This window comes from Scyliorhinus torazame, chromosome 7 (assembly GCF_047496885.1).
Source record: "Scyliorhinus torazame isolate Kashiwa2021f chromosome 7, sScyTor2.1, whole genome shotgun sequence".
Classification (NCBI taxonomy): domain Eukaryota; kingdom Metazoa; phylum Chordata; class Chondrichthyes; order Carcharhiniformes; family Scyliorhinidae; genus Scyliorhinus; species Scyliorhinus torazame.
The window spans coordinates 69,382,874-69,401,802 of record NC_092713.1 but is presented as its reverse complement, the minus strand read 5'-3'; the positions used below and the strand labels follow the sequence as shown (position 1 = coordinate 69,401,802).

The window sequence follows — 18,929 nt, the reverse complement described above, 5'->3', positions numbered from 1 at the left end:
TGTTGCCCTTCCCTAATTGCCCTTGACAAGGTGGCAGTGAGCTGCCTTCTTGAACCACTGCAGTCCAAGTTGTATGGTTATATCTACTGTGCTATTAGGAAGAGAGTTCCAGGATTTTGACCCAGCGACAGTAAAGGAGCGGCAATATATTTCCAAGTCAGGATAGTGAGTGAGTTGGATGGGGAACTTCAAAGTTCTGGTGTCCCCATGTATCTGCTGCACTTTTCCTTTTAGATTGTAGTGGCCATAGGTTTGGAAGCCTTGATGAGAACATGCAGTGCATCTTGTAGATGGTACACACTTTTTCTACTGTGCATAGGTGTTTGAAGGAGTGAATGTTAGTGGAAGGGGTGCCAATCAAGTGGGATGCTTTGTCTTGTATGGTGTCAGTATTGCTGGAGCTGCACTCAAGTGGGGAGCATTCCATCACACTTCTGACTTGCGCCTTGTAGGTGGTGGACAGGCTTTGGCGAGTCAGGAGATGAGTACAAAGGAGGTGAGCACAGCTGCCTCACAGCAACAGTGATCCGGGTTCAATTGTGACCTTGGGTGACTGTCTGTGTAGAGTTTGCACTTTCTCCCCATGTCTGCGTGGGTTTCTTCCGGGTGTTCCGGTTTCCTCCCACAGTCCAAAGATGTGCAGGTTAGGCGGATTGGCCATGCTAAATTGCACCTTAGTGTCCAAAAGATTAGGTGGGGTTACTGGGGTATGGGTATGGGGTGGGGGATTGGACCTAGATAGGGTTAGCTTTCAGAAGGTCAGTGCAGACTTGATGGGCTGAATGGCCTCCTTCTGCACTGTAGTGATTCTGTTCTATGATTCTACTCACCGCAAGATTCCAAGCCTCTGATCTGCTCTTGTAGACATATATATATATGACTCGTCCTGTTCAATTTCTGGTCAAGGGTAACTCTCAAGATTTTGATGGTGTTGGATTCAGTGATGGTAGTGCCATTGAATATCAAGGGGTGATGGTTTGAATCTCTCTTATTGGAGATGGACATTGCCAGGCACTTGTGTGGCGCGAATGTTATTTGTCACTTGTCAGTCCAACGCTGGATAGAATCACAGAATCCCTACAGTCAGAATGAGGCCATTTAGTCCATCGAGTCTGCACCCACTCTTTGAAAGGGCATCCTACCTAGGGGCAGGCCCCCAACATATTCTTGTAACCCAGCCTAACCTTTTGGACATTAAGGGGAAATTTAGCATGGAGCAAACCCCCTAATCTGAACATCTTTTGACTGTGGGAGGAAACAGGAGCACCCGGAGGAAACCCACTCAGACAGGGAGAACATGTGAACTCCACACAGACAGTCACCCAAGTTCGGAATTGAACCCTGGTCCCTGTGTTGTGATGCAGTAGTGCTAACCGACCTGATTATTGTCCAGGTCTTGCTGCATTTGCATGTGGATTGCTTCAATGACTGTGGAGTCATGAATGATGCTGAACATGGTGCAATCATCAGTGAACATCCCCACATATGACCTTAAGTTGGAAGGAAGGTCATTGATGAAGTAGCTGAAGATGGTTGGGCCCAGGACACTACCCTGAGGAACTCCTGCAGTGATGTCCCGGGACTGAGATGACTGACCTCCAACAACCGCAACCTTCCTTTGTGCTAGGTATGACTCCAACCACAGGCAGGTTCCCCCCCTGATTCCCTTGGCTCCAGTTTCGCTCGGGCTCCTTGATGCCATACTCGATCAAATGCTGTGTTGATGCGGGCAATGTGGTTGATGTGGTGTACATGAACTTCCGAAAGGCTAAAGTGCGACTTAACAGGATTATCAGCAAAAGTTAGAGGCCAGTGAATAAAAGGGGCAGTTATCATATGAGTACAAAATTGGCTGTGTGAGAGGAAGCAGAATTGTGAATGGTTGCTTTTTGGAAGGTATAGATTAGGGTTCTCCAGGGTTCGCTCCTAGGACTACTGTTTTTCTTGATCTATATCAATGGCCTATACTTGGGTGTGCAGAGCACACTTTCAAAATTATTGGATGACACACAACTTTGAAATATTGTCAAATGTGAGGAGGATGGTGATAGATTTCAAGAGGACATAGGCTTGAAGCTTGGGCGGAGATGTGACAGATGAAATTTAATGCAGGGAAATATGAAGTGATACATTTTGTTTGGAAGAATGAGGGGAGGTAATATAAAATATACAATTCTAAAGTGAGTGGAAGAGCAAAGAGACTTTGGGGTACATATGCACAAAGCCTTGGTGGCAGTCGAAGTTGAGAAAGTGATTAGTAATACACAGGATTGTGGGCTTTATAAATAGAGGCATAGAGTACAAACACAAGAATGCAATGCAATGTAAGGCCTCAATTGGTGTATTGTGTCCAGTTCTGAGAATCACACTTTATGAAGGATCGGTAGGCATTAGAAACAATGCAGAAAAGATTTAGAAGAGTGGTTCCAGGGATCAGGACCTTTAGTTATGAGGATAGATTAAGGGAAAATGGGGCTGTTCTCTTTAGAGAAGAGAATGTTGAGAGGAGATTTGATAGATGTGCTCAATATCATGAGGAGTCTGGATAGAGTAGATAGGGAGAAACTGTTCCCATTGGCAGAAAGGTTGAGAACCAGAAGGAAATGATTTTAGGTGAATGGCAAAAGAACCAAAGGCAACATGAGGAAAAACATTTTTCACAGCAAAGGATTAGGATCTGGAATGCACTACCTTCAGAGTGTAGTGGTGGCAAATTCAAACATAACTTTCAAAAGACTATTTGATAATTATCTGAAGAGCCAAAATTTTCAGGGCTATGGGGAAAAAAGGGGAGTGAGACTAGCTGAAATGGTGTTGCAGGAAGCCAGCACAGATATGATGGGCTAAATGATTTTCTTCTGTAGTGCAATCATACAGGGGTGCAATAATTCTATGTGAAACTGATTGAATGGAGAGTAGAATTATCAATCTTCACCATATTACTGGGTAAGATCTACAAAGTGGTAGTCATGCTCATCCATACAGAGAGTGGGGGAATCAATGTGGTTCATCTTAGCAATGTTGTAATTGCGCATTTGATAGCAGCTGCTTCAGAGTGACACCAAAAAAGGACAGAATTGCCTACCTGCAGAGTAATGTTCTGTCACTCTGTGCCATGGATGTCGGAATGCCAGATTAGAGCATTATGGTATTACCTCTGCTGTGGTTGAAACTTATTTGAGTATGTCCAAACATGTCTTCTGTGGGCCCTCTCATGACTAAAGAGTCCTATATGCGGTTGGCAAGGACGCCTATAGAACTTGAAGTTCATGTCATTGTTGGTGCTTGCAACTGCACCAACTCTGCCTGCTTCAGTAGAATCATAGATTCATAGAAGTTTACAGCATGGAAACAGGCCCTTCGGCACAACCAGTCCATGCCGCCCAGTTTTTACCATTAAGCTAGTCCCAGTTGCCCGCACTTGGCCCATAACCCTCTATACCCATCTTACCCATGTAACTATCTAAATGTTTTTTAAAAGACACAATTGTATAGAATCATAGAAGTTTACAGCATGGAAACAGGCCCTAACATCTAGCTCATTAGAGCTTTCAGTTGAACTACAACCTCACTTTAGTGGCCATTGATCGTGCATCAGAGACCATTCTGCCCATCTAGTCTGCACCGGCCCTTGGAAAGAGCACCCTACAAAGAGCACCAGTACAAATGCAGTTAAATCCATTCTACAGCAGCAAGTGACTATGAATAATAATTTGGCCTTACTTAGAAACATAGAAAATAGGAGCAGGAGGAGGCCATTCGACCCTTCGAGCCTGCTCCGCCATTCATTATGATCATGGCTGATCATCAAGTTCAATCCCCTGAACCTGCCTTTCCCCCCATATCCCTTGAACCCTTTAACCCCAAGAGCTATATCTAATTCCTTCTTGAAATTGCACAACGTTTTTGCCTCAATTACTTTCTGCGGCAGCGAATTCCACAGCTTCACCACTCTCAGGGTGAAGAAATGTCTCCTCATCTCAGTCCTAAAGGGTTTACTCCTTATCCTGAAATTATGACCTCTAGTTCTGGACTCCCCCAGCACCGGGAACATTCTTTCTGAATCTACCCCGTCTAATCCTGTTAGAATTTTGTAAATTTCAATGAGATCCCCTCTCACTCTTCTAAATTCCAATGAATATAATCCTAACCGATTTAGTCTCTCCTCATATGACAGTTTTGCCATCCCAGGAATTAGTCTGGTAAACCTTCACTGCACTCCCTCCATGGCAAGAACATCTTTCCTCAGATAAGGGCACTAAAACTGCACACAATACTCCAGTTGTGGCCTCACCAATGCGCTATACAATTGCAGTAAAACATCTCTATTTCTATACTCAAATCCTCTCGCAATGAAGGCCAACATACCATTTGTCTTCTTTACTGCCTGCTGTACCTGCGCACTTTACTTTCAGCGATTGATGCATAAAGACACCAAGGTCTCGCTGACTCTTAAAATATTTTTATTTTCTGTGTAAATAAGGTGTAAGAAATGTTGCAGAGTGTCTGGCAAATTCGAAATTGGAAAAGACCCAAGAACAGGCTCAGATCTTGTTGGAATTACTAGCCCAAGGCAACCCAAAGTATCAACAACAAGTGTACAAAGGACTGATTGCATTATTGCCATGTACCTCCCCAAAGGTACAACAACTGGCTCTTCAGACACTGAGGCCTCTGCAGGTGAGAAACAACAATAGTTGTAAGTCTGCATATAAAACAATATGGTTAAAGTGGTCCTTTATTTTTAATTGTAATAATTTTGTTCATTTCTTTTTCTATTCTATGATTCTTTTCAGTTTTTCCGTTCTGTTTTAGTCCCTTGCAAATCTTTTTAGCCAGAAGTGGAGCCTGACATCCTACACTAAGTCTCCTCTATCATAATATGATATGAGGTACAGAACAGCATTCAACAACAGCTAATTTTAGGTCCATAGTACTCTAGAATGTGTTGATTTAAAAAAATATATATTTTCTTTCCAATTAAGGGGCAATTTAGCATGGCCAATCCACCTAACTGGCGCATCTTTTTGGGTTGTGGGGGTGAGACCCATGCAGACATGGGGAGGATGTACAAACTCCGCACGGACAGTGTCCCAGGGCCGGGATTGAACCTGGTTCCTCAGCGGCGTGAGGCAACAGTGCTAACCACTGCCCCACCGTGCCGCCCTCTCTAGAATGTTTTGATGATTGAGCACTGTGGAGAGCGAAACAATACACGATTTAACAGAAAAGTTTCTAAGTGTAATTTGTTGTGGGTTTTGCTGGGAGTTTCCCGCGGACTCTGTCGGTGAGTTCCCCACCACTATCTAACAACACTTAGTCACTTTTTTGGGCCCTGCAGAGTTTCTCACTGGTTTAGTCCACACTTTGGGCGCGATCCATTGGAAAAAAGTTCCTAAGTGTAGTAGCAAGTGGAAACTGCTATAATCACTGTTATAAAACATTAATTGGTCCACTTAACAAGGCCCCACGGGCTTCACGCAGCAAATAATGGTCCTGACGGGTGATCTGCCAGGATCGCGCTCACCAGTCCGCCGCTTGCAAGGGAGAGCAGCACTTAAACCGCTCCTGCATAGCCAACCCCACAAAGCTCGCAGCCATGTCTCCGAAAAGACCAGCCGCATGATTCGGGGATGCCGGCCTGAGCAGATTATTGGACACGTTCGAGGCCAGATGGGATGCCCTGTTCCCCCCATGGTCTCGGATGGTCAGCCACAGAGCAGCCAGTGCCGTCTGGAAGTGGCAGCAGCTGTCAGCTCAGGGAGTGTGACCAGGAGGACCGGCATCCAGTGCCGTAAGAAGATCAACGACCACCACCGGACCACACGGGTGGGTTGGCACCGGACCCCTGACCCCCACAGGGTTGCGCTTGGCCAGCACTGTTCTGTGCCCCGACCTACCCATGTCCAGCAGTGCAGCCCATGCTGACCCCCCAATAACCCCCATCGCTGCCCCTGCTCACCATCCCCCCATACACTCCAAACCTCCCCCATACTCCCCATCCCCTCCTCCTAAAGTCCGCCTCCCCAACCCCCACCCCTCACACCGAAACGCCCCCCTTTGTTGTGGACAGCTTCACAGTTGCTGATGCACATCAAGTGGAGGCAGGAACGCCCAAGCGAGACAGCAGTCGGAGGTCTGTTGGATCCCAGGACCCAGCTGGATCCCAGTCAGATGCTGAGCCTCTGGACCAGGTTTACCCAGAGCAGTTGCAAACGCTAGAGTGCAGCTGTGATATTCAGATGGCAATGTCTGTGACCCTCCAGCAGGTCCATAGCCGATCGGAGGGGTCCCAGAGGCAATGCACACAGGAGATGGTGCCAGCAATGTGTGGCACCGAGGCCAACACTGCTAGAGTGGCGATCGCAGTGCAGAGTCTGGTGCATGACTTCGGCAGCATGTGTGGTGGCCTCCAATGCGTGGCTCAGTCAGTGACGGCAATGGCTGAGTGCCTTGACAGCTTGTCCCAGTCGTTATGGGAAGTGATCGAGTATCAGGAGGACCTTGATGAGGCTCTGCGGGGCATGTCCCAGTCTCAGGTGGGCATTGGCGAGGCCTTCAAGAGCACGTCCCGGTCGCTAGGAGACGTTTCCCAGTCCCATGTGGACATAGCCGAGGTGCTGCGGGATATGTCCCAGTCTCAGGTGGTCATAGCCGAGACGTTGCAGAGCATGTCCCGGTCACTGGGGGACTTGTCCCAGTCATAGGTGGGGATTGCCAAGGCGTTACAGAGCATGTCCCAGTCACTGAGGAACATCACCGAGGGCGTCGATACTGTGCTGTAGACATTGGGGAGCCACCAGGGCTGGCAGAGGCAGATGACACAGGGGCAGATGGGGTTGATCCAGCAGCCCCATCGTCCTGAGGTGAACCCCAGGGCCCTATGGGCACCGACCGGGAGGAGAAGGCGCTGGATGCCAACCCGATACCACTCTATCGAGTGGTGATGACAGCCACCTGCTCCCCCGAGACTCACCCGACTTGTAAGGGCATGTCTCGGTATCAAAACTGGGGATAGGGTGGCATGGCCGGACATGTGCCGCCGGAAAGTGCGGCGGGGCCCTGCGCCCCCAGAGGACACTCGCCAGGGGCATTGAAGGCCTCGGAACGCAGTAGGCAGCAGGCTGCCTCCACCTCTGATATGCATCCTGGGGACACAACTAGACGCAGCGGTAGAGCCTGGAGGGCTAAGCAGGTAGAGGATCACTGAGAGGGCACTGGGGAGGAGGAGGTAAGGGGGGTTGGGTGTGTTTTGTGGGGGGGAGAGTGGGCCGGCACCATCGGGGAATTGGGGCAAATGAGGACACATTTAAATGATTACAAATCGTTGACCTCGACCAATATGACGCCTCTCACACTCTCTTCTGCAATGCGGGCCAAGCACCAATCCCATGCCCCATCTCCCCGGACATGGAAGCCCCTGACACCTTCCGCCCCCCCCCCCCCCCCCGCACCTCCCCAGCACACCACGTGCAGATGATGGGTGTGAGTGAGCACTTAGCAGACAGGCAGGGGCCAGACTATGGCAGAGGTTGAAGAGTACCAGCACTCAGCTCTCGAAGGGTTATCATCACCCACCTGCCCTCGACAGTGACCCACTGTCAGTGCCGATATTGTCCCTTCACCCTGGAGTTATATTGCACAGACCCTGTGAGGGTGGGACAGTTTGGGGAGGGTTGGAGGGGGAAGAAGGTAGGTGAATGGGGGGAGGGGAGCGGGAAGGCTGAGGGATATGGGGGGAGGGGGTTGGGAAAGAGGAGAATGACAGACTTAGCCACGTCTTATGTGACGTGGGCTAGAATGAGGGCTTCCCTGGCCTTTCAGGCTTGCCGGGCCCTTGTGCTGCTGCCTGTCCAGCTGGTCATGCGGGTATCCCAAGGCTAGTCGTCCGGCCCCTCCTGGTGGCGCCGCCTCGTCCTGGTCCTCCTCCTCGGAAGTGGACAGATGTTCCTCCTCCTTCACCTCCAGCACGGTGCTCCGCTGCTGTGCCAGGTTGTGGAGGACACAGCAGACCACCACAATGCGAATGACCCTCGGAGGGCTGTACTGCAGTGCACGACCAGAGTGGTCGAGACATTGGAACTGCATCTTGAGGAGTCCGATGCATTGATCGATGACAGCCCGGGTGGCCACATGGGCCTCGTTGTATCGGGTCTCTGCATCAGTCACCGGCTTCAATACTGGAGCCATTAGCCAGGTCCTCAGCAGGTACCCTTTACCCCTCAAGAGCTAACCGGCCATCCTGGGGTGGTCCTTGAAGAGGCCGGGGATGTCCGATTGCCTCAGAGTGTAGCTGTTGTGCACACTCCCTGGGAAGTGTGCACAAACGTGCATGATTCTCATGTGGTGATCGCCCATGAGCTGGACATTCAGAGCGTGGAACTCCTTTCTGTTAATGTAGAGCACACCTAGACAGCCCAATGAGCGCAAGGTGACATGAGTAAGTCTATCAGCCCCTGGGCCCGGGGCATTGCATCGAAGGCGGAGAATCCTGCTGTCCGGGCATCTTATTGGGATTGATCCATGTCAAAGTTTATATAGTTCGCTGCCCGGGCAAACAGGGCATCCGTGACTTCACGGATGTACTTGTGTGCTTTACCTTATGAAATGCCACACAAGTCCCCGCTCGAGCCCTGGAATGATCCTGAGGTGTCGAAGTTCAGGGCCACGGCCACCGGGTGTGGGTATCTTCCTCCACCACATGGTGCCAAGTCACGCAATGACATGGGCCAGATGCCACACAATTCCCTTTTTGAGGCAGAGCCGCCTGCAGCACATGCTGTCCGTCATCTGTTTGAAAGACCAGCAACGCATGTACACCTTGGGCCGTCGCCGGCCTCCCCCTCTGTGTCTCTTCCTGGCTGATGGATGGCCGGGTCCTCAGGGTGTGGAGCAGGGCCCTGCACATGGGCCGCTGCCTCAAGTCTCTGTCTTTGCTGCTGCTGTGCCTCCTGAGGCGCCTGGCCTGCCGGCAGCACCACAAGGGCAGCGGACCATGAGGGCAGCTTCCGCAGGGTCCAACACATCATCCATTACATGTTATATCTGTAAGGAATTGGAGAGGGTGAGAGACTGACAACCAGCTATGTCCCCCACCCTGGGACCCTCCATTCTCCCATTGCTCCCCCCTTATCCTGCATAAGTCCCCCAACCCCCATCCCCAATGCTCCCCCCTCATTCATCCATTGCTCCCCTCCCCCTATTGCTCCCCCCTCCCCTTCTCTCCTTCATTCCCCCCATTGCTCCCCCCTACCTCCATTCTCCTATTGATCCCCCCCACACACACCCTGCCATCCGACATGCTCTGCCCATGCACCACCGACCGCAGCGGCGGCCCTGCTCACCGGACCCCACACCCTGTATCCCAGACACCCGCAAGTACCATTATCTGGACAGGCCTCTTCTCCCCACACCGGTCGGTGCACACGCTCACCCTCTGGTCGCCAAAATGTCCCCGGTGTTGGGGCCCAGTCCCTAGGTGTTTGGATGTTGGCTGCTGCCTCCATGGTGTTGCCTCCTGCAATGTTCAGGCACAGTATCCAAGCATCACGGTCTTATTGGTATTCTAGGCAATAACTCCCACATGCTACATGGCACATCTACCCACAGACATCCACTTGGGAGGCACAAAGTGCTCAGCTAACTATGATTGCCAATTCCCAATTACCAATAGCCTTCAGCCACACGGCCAGAGGCTTCCGCGGTCAGTGGGAGTAATGGGTGATCAGGAAGGCTGGCGGGCTGGTGTTGCCCCAGGAATGAGAACACTTGATCCAGGGGGTGGCATGATGGCTCGTGGGCACTGAGATATCCATCTTCTCTTACCCACCCCCTCCTCTGCCGAGGCCATTGGCAGCCACCCCCCCTGCTACGCAACCATCCCTACCCCTCCCTCCGATGGTGGCCCACCCTGATCAAGGCTGGTTCCCCGGGGGCTCCCCCACACCCCACCGAGCACCAGGGCAGCAACCCCAGTGCCGGGATCATTGCCCAGAAGAGAAGATGATTACTCACTTCCTCGAATCCCCACAGCAGTCCTTCCGCCAGCTTCACATTTTTAAAAAGGTGTATGTGGTGGTATGTATTAGGGGTAGTACAGTACCTGTGATGTCGAGAGGCTATTGGTAGACAGACACTGGGTCCTGATTGGATCTGCCGCCTGCTGGCTCCACCCAGTAAGGCGGAGTATAAGAACCCGGGTTCTCCCAGCAGCCGCATTCTGTAACTGAGCTGCTGGGGAACAAGTCTGCTTAATAAAGCCTTTGATTGACTTCATCTCTTCTCGTCTCGTGAGTAATTGATTGTGCTACAGTGTACTAAATGGCATCTGTGTGATCACTTGCTGTGCGGGCAGCTAGATCACGGTAGGCTGTTAGATTGTATTGGGAGTGGTCCTAAGTGGTGATTATTGCTTTTTTCGCCATGCTGCAGTGGGATTCTGATTTTGCCAACGGGGCAGGCTGGTTAGATCACAAACAAATCGGTGCCCGGCACGTTTCTCGATTTTGGCCTCTCCCACGATCAAATGGTCTCATTACGCTCTCGCTTAAACGCAACATAGCCATTAAATCGCACCCTTGGAATTTGTTTCATCACTGGGGAGCTGAACTCAGAGATTGGGTCGCCATTTGAAAGGGTGCCCCAATCTCTAAGCGAGCTTGTGGATCTCCCACATCTCCCACTGTGGGCAATGTCATCCTCCATACCCGAGGGCATTACCCTTACCCCCGCTCCCCAAGTGAGGACACCCCTATAGTGTCCCTGGGGCCTCCCTTCTTCAGGCTCCCTGCACCCTCTTGCAGATCCCCCACTTCCGTGACCCTCACCTCACCAACCACCCAGAGGCCCCTTCTTAACTGCACTGCACCCCCATCCTCCATACTCCCCTCCGCCCTCCTTTCATGGGCATGGCTCCCCTTGGGCCCTGACCCTTGGCAATGCCACCCTGACACCTGGGCTCCCTTGCAATGCCACCCTATCATCCTGGCAGTACTCCTGCTGGCTTTGCAGTGCCACCTGAGCACCTTAGCAGTTCCAAGGTGGCAGTGCCAAGGTTTAAGGCCCATGTACACGAGCGTGGCTCGATCCCGCACCATTGGGGCACATTGTGTCCAGTAGGTCGTGCCCACCGTTTCAGATTAATGCCTTGAAAGGCCTGTTCTGATGAAAGGTCATTAACCCGAAACATTGTTAACTTTGTTTTTCTCTCCACAGACAATGTTGAATGTTTCCTGCATTTAGGCCATAAGACATAGGAGCAGAAGTAAGCCATTTGAGTCTGCTTCCCCATTCAATGAGATCATGACTGATCTAATATGATTATCCTCAACCCCACTTTCCTGCATTATCCCCATAACCCTTGATTCCCTTACTGATTAAAAATCTGTCTAATTAAAAAAGCCTTGAATATACTTAATAGTACATTCATTTCCCTCGTTCAAGTCATTCGTGTGTATTGTAAATAATTGTGGCCCCAGCTCTGATCCTTTTTATATAAACTTAAAGTACCAATTTCTTTTTTCCCAATTAAGGGGCAATTTAGCGTGGCCAATCCACCTACAGCGCACATCTTTGAGTTGTGGGAGTGGGACCCACGTAGACATGGGGAGAATGTGTAAACTTCACACGGATAGTGGCCTGGGGCCGGGATCGAACCCGGGTCCTCGGTGCTGTGAAACAGCAGTGCTAACCACTGTTACTCCACCAGTTACATTTTCTGATTTTATTTTATAATTTACATTAAGATAGCTCCTTTCACAACCTCAGTGTCTCAACTGTTTTACAGCCAGTGATATATTGTTGAAGTAGGAAAACCTGGCAGCCAATTTAGACACAGCAAGATTCCACAAACTGTAATGAGATAATAGCCAGAGGGAGAGTATCAAATTGAAGGAAAAAACATACAAAGTGGCAAAAATTAGTGGGAGACTACAGGACTGGGAAGTCTTTAGGGGACAACAGAAAGCTACTAAAAAAGCTATAAAGAAGAGTAAGGTAGACTATGAAAGTAAACTGGCTCAGAACATAGAAGCAGATAGTAAAAGCTTCTACAAATATATAAGACAAAAAAGAGTGGCTAAGGTAAATATTGGTCCTTTGGAGGATGAGAAGGGAGATTTAATAATAGGAGACGGGGAAATGGCTGAGGAGCTGAACAGGTTTTTTGGGTCAGTCTTCACAGTGGAAGACACAAATAACATGCCAGTGACTGATGGAAATAAAGATATGATAGGTGAGGACCTTGAGATGATTGTAATCACTAAGGAGGCAGTATTGGGCAAGCTAATGGGGCTAAAGGTAGACAAGTCTCTTGGCCCTGATGAGATGCATCCCAGAGTGTTAAAAGAGATGGCTAGGGAAATTGTAAACGCACTAGTGATAATTTATCAAAATTCACTAGACTCTGGGGTGGTCCCAGAGGATTGGAAAGTAGCAAACGTGACACCACTGTTTAAAAAAGGAGGTCGGCAGAAAGCGGGTAATTATAGGCCGGTAAGCTTAACTTCGGTTGTAGGGAAAATGCTGGAATCTATCATTAAGGAGGAAATAGCGGGGCACCTGGAGGGAAATTGTCCCATTGGGCAGACACAGCATGGGTTCACAAAGGGTAGGTCGTGTCGGACTAATTTGGTAGAATTTTTTGAGGACGTTACCAGTGCAGTAGATAACGGGGAGCCAATGGATGTGGTATATCTGGATTTCCAGAAAGCTTTTTACAAGGTGCCACACAAAAGGTTGCTGTATAAACTAAAGATGCATGGCATTGAGAGTAAAGTGGTAGCATGGGTAGAGGATTGGTTAACTAACAGAAAGCAGAGAGTGGGGATAAATGGGTGTTTCTCTGGTTGGCAACCTGTAACTAGTGGGGTCCCTCAAGGATCAGTGTTGGGCCCGCAGTTGTTCACAATTTACATAGATGATTTGGAGTTGGGGACCAAGTGCAACGTGGCAAAGTTTGCAGACGACACTAAGATGAGTGGTAAAGCAAAAAATGCAGAGGATACCGGAAGTCTGCAGAAGGATTTGGATAGGTTAGGTGAATGGGCTAGGGTCTGGCAGATGGAATTCAATGTTGCCAAGTGTGAGGCTATCCATTTTGGGAGGAATAACAGCAGAATGGATTATTATTTAAACGGTAAGCTGTTAAAACATGCTGCTGTGCAGAGGGACCTGGGTGTGCTGGTGCACGAGTCGCAAAAAGTTGGTGTGCAGGTGATTAAGAAGGCTAATCGAGTTTTGTCTTTCATTGCTAGAGGGATGGAGTTCAAGACTAGGGAGGTTATGCTGCAATTGTATAGGGCGTTGGTGAGGCCACATCTGGAGTATTGTGTTCAGTTTTGGTCTCCTTACCTGAGAAAGGGCATATTGGCACTGGAGGGAGTGCAGAGGAGATTCACTAGGTTGATCCCAGAGTTGAGGGGATTAGATTATGACGAGAGGTTGAGTAGACTGGGACTGTACTCATTGGAGTTTAGAAGGATGCGGGGGGATCTTATTGAAACATATAAAATTATGAAGGGAATAGACAGGATAGATGCAGGCAGGTTGTTTCCACTGATCGGGGAAAGCAGAACTAGGGGGCATAGCCTCAAAATAAGGGGAAGTAGATTTAAGACCGAGTTTAGGAGGAACTTCTTCACCCAAAGGGTTGTGAATCTCTGGAATTCCTTGCCCAGTGAAGCAGTTGAGGCTCCTTCTTTAAACGTTTTTAATAAAAAGATAGATACCTTTCTAAAGAATAAAAGGATTCGGGGATATGGTGTACTGGCCGGAGAGTGGAGCTGAGTCCACAAAGATCAGCCATGATCTCATTAAATGGCGGAGCAGGCTCGAGGGGCCAGATGGCCTACTCCTGTTCCTAGTTCTTATGTTCTTATGTTCTTTTTTTAATGACAAAGAGTCATCCAAACTCGAAACGTTAGCTCCGTTCTCTCTCGACAAATGCTGTCAGGCCTGCTGAGATTGTTCAGCATTTTCTGCTTCTGTTTCTAATGTTGGTTGAGGGATAAACATTGGCTATGATACTGAGAGTGTTCCCTTTTCATTCTGCGTCATGGACTCTTTTATCTCCACTTGAGTGAGAAGATGGAACCCCGGTTTAATATCTCATCAGCAAGTTGGCACTTCCAATGGTGCAGAATAATTTTGTATTACCAATTCAGCTAATTAACTCCAAACAACAATACATGAAAAAAGAATCACAGGGAATGTCACTTCAAGCTACTATCCTTCACTACCTAGTGACCAATTAATAATAATAATCTCTATTGTCACAAGTAGGCATACATTAACATTGCAATGAAGTTACTGTGAAAAGCCTCCAGTCGCCACATTCCGGTGCCTGTTCGGGTGCACGGAAGGAGAATTCAGAATGTCTAATTCACCTAACAGGCACGTCTTTCGGGACTCGGTAGGGTGCTCTTTCCAAGAGCCGGTGCAGACTCGATGGGCCGAATGGCCTCCTTCTGCACTGTAAATTCTATGATTCTATGACTTGTGGGAGGAAACCGGAGCACCTGGAAGAAACCCAAGCAGACACAGGGAGAATGTGCAGAGTCTGCAAAGATAGTGACCCAAGCCGGGAATCGAACCTGGGACCTTGGTGCTGTGAAGCAACAGTGCTACCTACCCACTGTGCTACCCTGCATTACAGAACACTAATGGCAGAGGGTTTTCAGGATGCTGCATTCTGGGTCTTTGTGCCAAAGAATGGCGCTGGGGAACCTAAAAGCTGTTTCCGTTATAAAATGTTTATTTCATAAAAGGTGTTCTAAAATGTCAATCTAGTAACTTGCTATACATTGCAATTTTTGTTTTTCTTAGATGCTTGTGAAGACGGTACATCCTTGTATTGTTGAACCGCTTTTGAACGTATTGAAAACCATACACTATGAAGTGCAATATGAAGGTAAATCACTGTTTGGACTGAGAAAAAAATAGTTGGGCAGAGTATGGTGGCACAGTGATTAGCATTGCTGCCTCACAGCTCCAGGGACCCGGGTTCAATTCCGATCTCGGATGACTGTCTGCATGGGTTTTCTCTGGGTGCTCCGGTTTCCTCCCACAGCCCAAAGATGTGTAGGTTAGGTGGATTGGCCATGCTAAATTGTCCCTTAATATCACAAAATGTTAGGTGGGGTTACTGGGCTATGCAGATAGTGTGGGGGCCTGGGCTCTTTCCAGGGTCCGGTGCAGACTCGATGGGCCGAATGGCCTCCTTCTGCACTGTAAATTCTATGGTTCTAATATGGGGTTTCAGCTCCAGTTGAATTCCTAGATTTCTGTCTCTTCAGTTATTTTGGAGTAAGGTTATATTCAGAGACTGTTCTGTTTAAAAGCTTTAAAAACCATGTTGCTGAAATCCAGGTGCCTTTATCAGACCAAAACTCAGGTCTACATTAAAAGATAATTAATTTAAATAAAACAGGTAAATGGACAATATACTGTACCAAAAAGTCCCATTAATGCTTGAAATAAATGCGCCACTCACTTTCTATCAGAACGCAACCACTAAAACAGAAGTTCAACTTGTTACATTGTGACATGTGTATCTGGTTCTAACTGGCCAAGTTGTCTGCTTAACTTAAATATGGAAATTTACTGCCTGACAAGTAGATGAAATTTCTGGAAGAGAAATTTGTCCAGACCCTTTTTTGGGCTGGAATGGTTGGTGTGCTTGCTGTGCACACCTGAAGTCAGTGTCCAAGGTGTCATGATATTTAGGTAAACATCATAGCACAAACATACATACATACTGATGGACAGATCAACGGACCAATCAACACACACACAACACCACAGCCAATCACAGGCAAGAGCATACACAGTACAAAACAGGGAACACGACACTTCCTGGGCATTCCAGCAGGAGACAGCTCAGGGCACAGAGCTCATAGCAAGCCACTCAGACATCCACCATGTGCTGAGTGCCACTACAAGATAGTATTAGGATTAGGTCCACAGATTCTAGGGTTATGATCGAACATCAGTAACCAGTTTAGCACTGTAAATAAATGTTAGCAATAAAACTGAGTTGTACCATTCGCAACCGTGTTGGTTCGTCTGTGTAGCAGAGTACCCAACACATCACAAGGGTCATCTGAAATCGGACCTTATCTGGATAACGCTAGCAATCTGCTGACACCTGTTGAGTCTCCTGATGCAGCTCACCGGTTTCCTGAGCCACTGTCAATACTGTTAAAGATGGGGAAAGCAATCAAAAGGAGGCAGGAGCAGGTTTGTGCTGGCAGCAGCCCACAGGAGTGTTATGGACCCAGAAGGAGCACTGTTGCTTCTCTGAGGTCCGCATTATGGTAAGTTAAAAATAAATTATTTCCTTTTATTTGGCGGTCTCCAGTTAGTAGGAACCAAAATGTTCTTGTCAGTTTCAGAGCGGTCGGTGAGACCCGTAACAGGTGTGCGGGACCAGGGAGCAAAATCATGGGCCCTGTTTCCCGGCCCTGAACTCCACACCTTCCCCTTTAACACCCCCACCTCACCCCAATCTTACATGTTGAGTGCATGTTCAGCTGGATGACATTAAGCGACTATACAGGTTAAAGCTTGTTGATCTAAAATAGCAGGGCTGGCGTCACATCAGTGTTACTCACTGATTGTTGTCATGATCTGTCTACTCTGTATGCTTCTCGGAAATATTAGATGTGTGTTGCTAACCCTTCACCAATGTGGCATTCAGCCGCCGACTGCCATACTTCGCATCAGAAGTGAGTGTATGTGCTGAAAACTCCATTTGAGGTGCCTCCTAGCACCCAATAATCCAATGAGACAATCTCACTGAAGCATACTTTAGTAAGGACACGGGGAGCCAACATCGAGTATGAAACTTATTTACAGTTAAGTTATGTACAACTCCCTGTAGATCCCTACCGGGTTTCTCCTTGGTCGGTGCCTTGCTAGCCGATCTCTTATACAGCTGAATTGAGTTCCCCCGTCCCTCAGTGGGGGAGCTCGTACTCATGAGAACTATGGGAAAGATAATCTTCCCGCCCTATATGTCCCATGCGGGATATGACACGTACAAAGCTCTGAAGGTGGCCGCTGAGAGATTATTTCTGTTGGTCAAGGCATCTAAAACACTGGGGTATTGTCTCAGGATTAGGAGCCTATCATTTAGGACTGAGATAAGGAGAAATTATTTCAGTCAAAGGGTTGTGAATCTTTGGAATTCTCTACACAAGAGGGTTGTGGATGCTTCATCGTTGAATACATTTAAGGCTGAAATAGACAGATTTTTGGTCTCAGGGAATTAAGGGGTACAGGCAGTGGCAGGAAAATTGAGTTGAAGCCCAAGATCAGCCATGATCATATTGAATGGCACAGCAGGCTCGGTGGGTCACGTGGTCTATTGTTGCTCCCATTTCCTGTATTGTATAATTTTGCCCCAATCACAGTATCTGGTCCTTTCTGTTTGTGAATCTTGCTAAGTGTAATTTGGATGTAAGATATCCCTACATAACATTGACCACAAAAGTACATCACAGTAGCTGAGACTCCTGGGAGATGCACAATTGTGATGTCATGAAAGGCATTCTGCAAACCAACCAGCAGGCAAAATGGAACCATGGCCACACCATCGAGAGAGAGGAGGTTAGGTAGGAGGGCCTGGCCTAGTACACTGAATACTTGATGGTGGGTAAACCACTGTTGCACCTATATTAGGTGATGTAAGATAGGACCTGTACTACAGGTTCGCCGGTAGTCCCTGCCTGCTGGCTCCGCCCAGTAGGCGGAATATAAATTTGCGTGTCCTCCATTCAACAGCCATTTCGCCAGCTGCTGTTTGAGGCCACACATCTAAGAGCAATAAATTGATCGTGCCTCAATTTATTGCTCTAAGATTTTCTAAAATCAGGGCAGCACGGTAGCCTTGTGGATAGCACAATTGCTTCACAGCTCCAGGGTCCCAGGTTCGATTCCGGCTTGGGTCACTGTCTGTGCGGAGTCTGCACATCCTCCCCGTGTGTGCGTGGGTTTCCTCCGGGTGCTCCGGTTTCCTCCCACAGTCCAAAGATGTGCGGGTTAGGTGGATTGGCCATGATAAATTGCCCTTAGTGTTCAAAATTGCCCTTAGTGTTGGGTGGGGTTACTGGGTTATGGGGATAGGGTGGAGGTGTTGACCTTGGGTATGGTGCTCTTTCCAGGAGCCGGTGCAGACTCGATGGGCCGAATGGCCTCCTTCTGCACTGTAAATTCTATGAAACTATAAAAGATGGACCTCCGTATCAAGCCAGATCGCCTGCAGCTGGATCCACAATCAAGCGACACCAAAAAGGACTTTAATCACTGGCTAGCTTGCTTCGAGGCGCATATCAACTCAGCGACCACCCCTGTTCCGGAGGCTCAGAAGATACAGATCCTGTACTCAAGGTTGAGCTCCAACATGTTTCCGCTGATCCAGGATGCCCCGAACTACGCCGACGCCATGGCGCCTCTCAAAGAAAACTACGCACAGAAGACCAACACGCTCTTCGCCAGGCACGTACTCGTCACTCGCTCTCAACTCCCTGGTGAGTCCATAGAAGACTTCTGGCAGGCCCTAATCCCACTTGTCCGGGACTGTGACTGTCAGGCCGTTACGGCCACTGAACATTAGAACCTCCTTATGCGGGACGGCCCGCGCGTCCCTTTGCAAGGCCTGCGGCAAAAAGGGCCACTTCGCCGCAGTATGCCAGGCCCGCGCAGTCACCGCTATCGCTCCCACCCCCCTAGTCTACACACAATGGGCGCCGCCATCTTCATCTCCCCGGACTACACGCGGCCAGTGGGCGCCGCCATCTTCTGCCCCTCTTCTGTCCACGTGCGGCCCATGGGCGCCGCCATCTTGTCCAACCCCCGCAACGTGCGGCCCATGGGTGCCGCTATTTTGTCCCCCGCAGGATCTTCAGGCACCGCCATCTTGTCTCCCCCAC

The 18,929-nt window shown here is 48.9% G+C and overlaps 1 protein-coding gene across 8 annotated transcripts in view; it reads left to right on the top strand.

Annotated features, from left to right (window-relative positions):
- LOC140426289 (armadillo-like helical domain containing protein 1) overlaps positions 1-18,929 on the top strand; it is a 146,951-nt gene that overhangs the window by 52,214 nt on the left and 75,808 nt on the right. For all 8 annotated transcript variants that reach the window (XM_072510865.1, XM_072510861.1, XM_072510867.1 and 5 more), the window contains 2 exons: positions 4,484-4,680; positions 14,824-14,908. In XM_072510865.1, coding sequence (XP_072366966.1) covers positions 4,484-4,680; positions 14,824-14,908 — 282 coding nt within the window. The remainder of the gene's footprint in view (positions 1-4,483; positions 4,681-14,823; positions 14,909-18,929) is intronic.